Source organism: Salvelinus alpinus, chromosome 34, assembly GCF_045679555.1.
Source record: "Salvelinus alpinus chromosome 34, SLU_Salpinus.1, whole genome shotgun sequence".
NCBI classification, from domain to species: domain Eukaryota; kingdom Metazoa; phylum Chordata; class Actinopteri; order Salmoniformes; family Salmonidae; genus Salvelinus; species Salvelinus alpinus.
The window spans coordinates 25,391,746-25,399,980 of record NC_092119.1 but is presented as its reverse complement, the minus strand read 5'-3'; the positions used below and the strand labels follow the sequence as shown (position 1 = coordinate 25,399,980).

General features: G+C 43.9%; 1 protein-coding gene across 1 annotated transcript in view; it reads right to left on the bottom strand.

Moving 5' to 3' along the window:
- Window positions 1-781: 781 nt before the first annotated feature.
- The window catches only part of LOC139563778 (voltage-gated delayed rectifier potassium channel KCNH5-like), a 96,704-nt gene continuing 89,250 nt past the window's right edge, over window positions 782-8,235 (bottom strand). Inside the window, exon 10 of the mRNA XM_071382688.1 lies at window positions 782-1,371. Within this exon, the coding sequence (XP_071238789.1) occupies window positions 782-1,371 (590 nt within the window). The remainder of the gene's footprint in view (window positions 1,372-8,235) is intronic.

Here is an 8,235-nt window from a genome sequence, read left to right as displayed (position 1 = left end):
TGGTGAGATTTGTGATGGTGGCTGCAATGTAAAACTATGATTTATACCTGAAATATGCACATTTTTCGAACAAAACATATGCTATACAATAAATCTGTTATAAGACTGTCATCTGATGAAGTTGTTTCTTGGTTAGTGACTATTTATATCTTTATTTGGTCGAATTTGTGATAGCTACCTATGCAGTAAAAAAATTGTGAAAATATGCGGTTGAGTCTTTTGCTATCGTGGTTAGCTAATAGAAATACATATTGTGTTTTCGCTGTAAAACATTTTAAAAATCGGAAATGATGGCTGGATTCACAAGATGTGTATCTTTCATTTGGTGTCTTGAACTTGTGATTTCATGATATTTAGATGCTAGTATTTACTTGTGGCGCTATGCTAGGCTATGCTACTCAGCTTTTTTACTGATGAGGGTGCTCCCGGATCCGGGATGGTGACTCGTGAGAAGTTTTAAATGATGGTTCAAACAAATAAACTAAAATCTTAGACAAGGATGTTTATAGTTCTTCAGAATCATCCACAAGACGTGAGACCATTTGTGACCATTGTAGAGTCTCCCCCGTATGTCTTCATGATTTGTTCCATTTTTAACACACGCTCTGCATTGACCCCTGTATTGTTGGATGTGTAGAGCGATACATTGTTAACTCTACTTTCAATAATTTGGTGCATAACATTTGTAAATTCTCTCAAAAGAAAAAGTTTATTTATTCTCTTTAACATCGTATGCAAATAGTTACCCATTGCTTTATATCTAAATCAAAAATATATATTGTTACTCGTTCGCTTGGGGTTTGAGCCAGAAAGTCACCACATCAGCCACCAAAGTTTCCTCATATTTGTTGTCGTCCACCAGCGCTTGCCTGATTTCTTTTAGTTTCTCATGGATGAAGATCGCCTCCTTCAGTTCATGTAGGAAAGCCTCTGTTACACCATAAACCCTAGGAATAGATGGCACAAGACCCATAGACACCAGGGCTCTGACCATCACTGGTATAAAATGGCTGAACCACAGACTTTTCACCAGTTCCTCAAAGTGGTTGAAGAAGAAGTACTTGGGTGGGTCATATAAACAAGGATGTCGTCGTTGGCTGGGGTGATTGATCTCACAACCGTGGCATTTTTCTCTTATATACTCTCCAATCACCACCTCTAAAAGTGCGGCTACAGAGGCCTTGATGGTGTCCACAAAATTAGTACTGACCACCCCATCAAACACATCCTCATGCTGTGTACATGTAGGGGGTGTCGGGGGGCATGCCTGGGGGGAGTAGAAAGGAGGGCTGTGATGCATAGAGTCCTTAGGGTCTCGTACCCATGTCGTTTCGGAGTCCTTATATGGTATATGAATATCCATGGTATATGCTGAAATGAAGAACCATAGGCGTTATGGTCACCCCCTTTTATTGTTGAACCATTCCTCTGGTATCGGGGCGTGGTTAACGTAACAGCCACATACTTCGTTTTTTTCAGGGGATGACCCTTCTGGGGGTTCCTTTGAATCATAATCCTTAGGATTCATATGTATAATGCACTTCCTTAGTTTAACAATACTCTGCCGGCATTGGCTCTGTACAAAAAGAGCATCCACTAACTAACATTTTCAATTCCAGTATATCCCAACTTTTAAAAGGAATAAGCATACGCAACCTAAAATCCCCGGTCAGTCCACCATCACGGATGTTACCGTTGCGGATTTTCTCGTTGCTGATATAGAATTCCACGCACCCACATGGAAGTCCATTCTTTCTTTGTATTTTCACCCTATGAAATATTCTTCCTGAGGAGTCAGGGGCACCTTCCAAATGGGCCTCGCAACTATACCCCTTTGCGAAAACTCTCAGTTCGGGACACACCACCTTGCGAAACACATGCCAGTCTTCAAGCCTGTAGTCCACTCCTAAGGTCTGGTCTGTATATTCTTCTCCTTCGGCTATGGTATAGAGTTTCACTCTCTCAATATAAAGATCCCTAAACAGCAGAGCCATAAGTTCACTACAACATTGCCCTACTCTTTCAAATGTTCAAACACATTCCACAGTTCAACGAGGTCACTACACATCAATCACCATGACAGCTTTAGTGCAAACACAGGCTTTACTTCAAAGGAACAGCTGCACTATCAGGTTACATAAACAGTCACTCGATAGCGTGAGAACTTCCGGACAGGATGTACATATATGAGCATAACCACGTGAGACATAAAATACCTCATCAATCACTTTTTGACACATGCCGAATACTGTATTCTCTCTGATGTAAACTAAATTGAGACAATACTACATTGAGAATAGTCTGATGTGTGACAACATTATTAATAGCCTGTATTCATTGTCAAATGATTAATGAAGAGACTAATTAACAGCATGTGTATTTGAGGAAGGGAATGGAGCTAGAATTTTTTCCAAATCTCAATATAAAGTTCCATGCAGTCCAGACCTTTTGAATGATATAGACCATCTAATATAAAACAGTCTCGGGTTTATAATGCACATACAATTATCAAAAATGAGCACAAGGGCATTGTTTAAAAAATATATGAAATATATGAAAAATCCAGAAAATCACATTGTATGATTTTTAAGTAATTAATTTGCATTTTATTGCATGACATAAGTATTTGATCACCTACCAACCAGTAAGAATTCCGGTTCTCACAGACCTGTTAGTTTTTCTTTAAGAAGCCCTCCTGTTCTCCACTCATTACCTGTATTAACTGCACCTGTTTGAACTCGTTACCTGTATAAAAGACACCTGTCCACACACTCAATCAAACCGACTCCAACCTCTCCACAATAGCCAAGACCAGAGAGCTGTGTAAGGACATCAGGGCTAAAATTGTAGACCTGCACAAGGCTGGGATGGGCTACAGGACAATAGGCAAGCAGCTTGGTGAGAAGGCAACAACTGTTGGCGCAATTATTAGAAAACTGAAGAAGTTCAAGATGACGGTCAATCACCCTCAGTCTGGGGCTCCATGCAAGATCTCACCTCGTGGGGCATCAATGATCATGAGGAAGGTGAGGGATCAGCCCAGAACTATACGGCAGGACCTGGTCAATGACCTGAAGAGAGCTGGGACCACAGTCTCAAAGAAAACCATTAGTAACACACTACGCCGTCATGGATTAAAATCCTGCAGCGCACGCAAGGTCCCCCAGCTCAAGCCAGCGCATGTCCAGGCCCGTCTGAAGTTTGCCAATGACCATCTGGATGATCCAGAGGAGGAATGGGAGAAGGTCATGTGGTCTGATGAGACAAAAATAGAGCTTTTTGGTCTAAACTCCACTCGCCGTGTTTGGAGGAAGAAGGATGAGTACAACCCCAAGAACACCATCCCAACCGTGAAGCATGGAGGTGGAAACATCATTCTTTGGGGATGCTTTTCTGCAAAGGGGACAGGACGACTGCACCGTATTGAGGGGAGGATGGATGGGGCCATGTATCGCGAGATTTTGGCCAACAACCTCCTTCCCTCAGTAAGAGCACTGAAGATGGGTCCTGGCTGGGTCTTCCAGCATGACAACGACCTGAAACACACAGCCAGGGCAACTAAGGAGTGGCTCCGTAAGAAGCATCTCAAGGTCCTGGAGTGGCCTAGCCAGTCTCCAGACCTGAACCCAATAGAACATCTTTGGAGGGAGCTGAAAGTCCGTATTGCCCAGCGACAGCCCCGAAACCTGAAGGATCTGGAGAAGGTCTGTATGGAGGAGTGGGCCAAAATCCCTGCTGCAGTGTGTGCAAACCTGGTCAAGAACTACAGGAAACGTATGATCTCTGTAATTGCAAACAAAGGTTTCTGTACCAAATATTAAGTTCTGCTTTTCTGATGTAACAAATACTTATGTCATGCAATAAAATGCAAATTAATTACTTAATAATACAATGTGATTTTCTGGATTTTTGTTTTAGATTCAGTCTCTCACAGTTGAAGTGTACCTATGATAAATGTATGTACATAATGCATTTCAGCAAATTTCGTGCATTTTTGTGTGGCTTAAATCGTGAGAAAAGACAAATTAATGTGCTACTTAATTTGTGCAAAAAGACACACATTTAACCAGTAGGCTACACACAAGCCTTTGCAATAACCATAGATTTTTTATTTTATTTTATTTATTTAACCTTTATTTAACCAGGTAGGCAAATTGAGAACACGTTCTCATTTACAATTGCGACCTGGCCAAGATAAAGCAAAGCAGTTCGACACATACAACAACACATAGTTACACATGGAGTAAAACAAACATATAGTCAATAATACAGTGAAAAAAAATAAGTCTATATACAATGTGAGCAAGTGAGGTGAGATAAGGGAGGTGAAGGCAAACAAATATATGTATAAATAAATAAAAATATAAAAAGGCCATGGAGGCGAAGTGAGTACAACACAGCAAGTAAAATAAAAACTAAAAAACACTGGAATGGTTGGTTTGCAGTGGAAGAAAGTGCAAAGTAGAGACAGAAATAATGGGGTGCAAAGGAGCAAAATAAATTAATAAATAAATACAGTAGGTAAAGAGGTAGTTGTTTGGGCTAAATTGTAGATGGGTTATGTACAGGTGCAGTAATCTATGAGCTGCTCTGACAGCTGGTGCTTAAAGCTAGTGAGGGAGATAGGTGTTTCCAGTTTCAGAGATTTTTGTAGTTCGTTCCAGTCATTGGCAGCAGAGAACTGGAAGGAGAGGCGTCCAAAGGAAGAATTGGTTTTGGGGGTGACTAGAGAGATATACCTGCTGGAGCGCGTGCTACAGGTAGGTGCTGCTATGGTGACCAGCGAGCTGAGATAAGGGGGGACTTTACCTAGCAGGGTCTTGTAGATGACCTGGAACCAGTGGGTTTGGCGACGAGTATGAAGCGAGGGCCAGCCAACGAGAGTGTACAGGTCGCAGTGGTGGGTAGTATATGGGGCTTTGGTGACAAAACGGATGGCACTGTGATAGACTGCATCCAATTTATTGAGTAGGGTTTTGGAGGCTATTTTGTAAATGACATCACCGAAGTCGAGGATTGGTAGGATGGTCAGTTTTACAAGGGTATGTTTGGCAGCATGAGTAAAGGATGCTTTGTTGCGGAATAGGAAGCCAATTCTAGATTTGACTTTGGATTGGAGATGTTTGATGTGGGTCTGGAAGGAGAGTTTACAGTCTAACCAGACACCTAGGTATTTGTAGTTGTCCACATATTCTAAGTCAGAGCCGTCCAAAGTAGTGATGTTGGACAGGCGGGCAGGAGCAGGCAGCGATCGGTTGAAGAGCATGCATTTGGTTTTACTTGTATTTAAGAGCAGTTGGAGGCCACGGAAGGAGAGTTGTATGGCATTGAAGCTCGCCTGGAGGGTTGTTAACACAGTGTCAAAAGAAGGGCCAGAAGTATACAGAATAGTGTCGTCTGCGTAGAGGTGGATCAGAGAATCACCAGCAGCAAGAGCGACATCATTGATGTAAACAGAGAAGAGAGTCGGTCCAAGAATTGAACCCTGTGGCACCCCCATAGAGACTGCCAGAGGCCCGGACAACAGGCCCTCCGATTTGACACACTGAACTCGATCAGAGAAGTAGTTGGTGAACCAGGCGAGGCAATCATTAGAGAAACCAAGGCTGTCGAGTCTGCCAATGAGGATGTGGTGATTGACAGAGTCAAAAGCCTTGGCCAGGTCAATGAATACGGCTGCACAGTATTGTTTCCTATCGATGGCGGTTACGATATCGTTTATGACCTTGAGTGTGGCTGAGGTGCACCCATGACCAGCTCTGAAACCAGATTGCATAGCGGAGAAGGTGTGGTGTGATTCGAAATGGTCGGTAATCTGTTTGTTGACTTGGCTTTCGAAGACCTTAGAAAGGCAGGGTAGGATAGATATAGGTCTGTAGCAGTTAGGGTCAAGGCGGTCCCCCCCTTTGAAGAGGGGGATAACCGCAGCTGCTTTCCAATCTTTGGGGATCTCAGACGACACGAAAGAGAGGTTGAAGAGGCTAGTAATAGGGGTGGCAACAATTTCAGCAGATAGTTTTAGAAAGAAAGGGTCCAGATTATCTAGCCCGGCTGATTTGTAAGGGTCCAGATTTTGCAGCTCATTAAGAACATCAGCTGACTGTATTTGGGAGAAAGAGAAATGGGGAAGGCTTGGGCGAGTAGCAGAGGGGAGGGCAGTGCTGTTGTCCGGGGTAGGGGTAGCCAGGTGGAAAGCATGGCCAGCCGTAGAAAAATGCTTATTGAAATTCTCAATTATAGTGGATTTGTCGGTGGTGACAGTGTTTCCTATCTTCAGAGCGGTTGGAAGCTGGGAGGAGGTGTTCTTATTCTCCATGGACTTTACGGTGTCCCAGAACTTTTTTGAATTTGTGTTGCAGGAAGCAAATTTCTGCTTGAAAAAGCTAGCCTTGGCTGTTCTAACTGCCTGTGTATATTGGTTTCTGGCTTCCCTGAAAAGTTGCATATCACGGGGGCTGTTCGATGCTAATGCAGAACGCCATAGGATGTTTTTCTGTTGGTTAAGGGCAGTCAGGTCAGGAGAGAACCAAGGGCTATATCTGTTCCTGGTTCTAAATTTCTTGAATGGGGCATGCTTATTCAGGATGGTGAGGAAGGCATTTTAAAAAAATGACCAGGCATCCTCTACTGACGGGATGAGATCAATATCCTTCCAGGATACCCCGGCCAGGTCGATTAGAAAGGCCTGCTCGCTGAAGTGTTTCAGGGAGCGTTTGACAGTGATGAGTGGAGGTCGTTTGACCGCTGACCCATTACGGATGCAGGCAATGAGGCAGTGATCGCTGAGATCTTGGTTGAAAACAGCAGAGGTGTATTTGGAGGGCAAGTTTGTTAGGATGATATCTATGAGGGTACCCGTGTTTACGGAATTGGGGTGGTACCTGGTAGGTTCATTGATAATTTGTGTGAGATTGAGGGCATCAAGCTTAGATTGTAGGGTGACTGGGGTGTTGAGCATGTTCAAATTTAGGTCGCCTAGCAGCACGAGCTCTGAAGATAGATGGGGGGCAATCAGTTCACATATAGTGTCCAGAGCACAGCTGGGGGCAGAGGGTGGTCTATAGCAGGCGGCAACGGTGAGAGACTTGTTTTTAGAGAGGTGGATTTTTAAAAGTAGAAGTTCAAATTGTTTGGGAACAGACCTGGATAGTATAACAGAACTCTGCAGGCAGTCTTTGCAGTAGATTGCAACACCGCCCCCTTTGGCCGTTCTATCTTGTCTGAAAATCTTGTAATTGGGGATGAAAATGTCTGAATTTTTGGTGGTCTTTCTAAGCCAGGATTCAGACACGGCTAAAACATCCGGGTTGGTAGAGTGTGCTAAAGCAGTGAACAAAACAAACTTAGGGAGGAGGCTTCTAATGTTAACATGCATGAAGCCAAGGCTATTACGGTTACAGAAGTCATCAAAAGAGAGCGCCTGGGGAATAGGAGTGGAGCCAGGTACTGCAGGGCCTGGATTCACCTCTACATCACCAGAGGAACAGAGGGGGAGTAGGATAAGGGTACGGCTAAAAGCTATGAGAATTGGTCGCCTAGAGCTACTAGAGCAGAGAGTAAAAGGAAGTTTCTGGGGGCGATAAAATAGTTTAAAGGAATAATGTACAGACAAAGGTATGGTAGGATGTGAATACAGTGGAGGTAAACCTAGGTATTGAGTGATGATGAGAGAGATCTTGTCTCTAGAAACATCATTGAAACCAGGTGATGTCATCGCATATGTGGGTGGTGGAACTGAGAGGTTGGATATGGTATAGAGAGCAGGGCTAGAATCTCTACAGTGAAATAAGCCAATAAACACTAACCAGAACAGCAATGGACAAGGCATATTTACATTAAGGAGAGGCATGCTTAATCGAGTGATCAATAAGGGTCCAGTGAGTAGAGGTTGGTTGGGGTCGTGGCGATCCAGACAGCTGGCCGGGTATATGGCTATCGGTAGCAGCATAGGATGGAGGTCTGTTTGTAGATACCTCGTGCGTTTCCGTCGGTAGGTTCCGTGTAGTGGGGTTTTGTTCAGATAGCAGCCGATAAGACAGCTAACGATTAGCGGGCCTCAGATGAGCGTTCAGGTAACGTCGGGACGGAGGTGCCGGTTGGATAAATCCCTCGGGCAGATAACGTCGGCAGTCAGTCGCGGCAGTCAGTCGTGAAGGCCCGGTGGGGTTCCGTATCTGCAGCAGCAACAAAAGAAACGGGTCCGGATGGTGATGGAACTCCTCAGCTGGCTAGCTC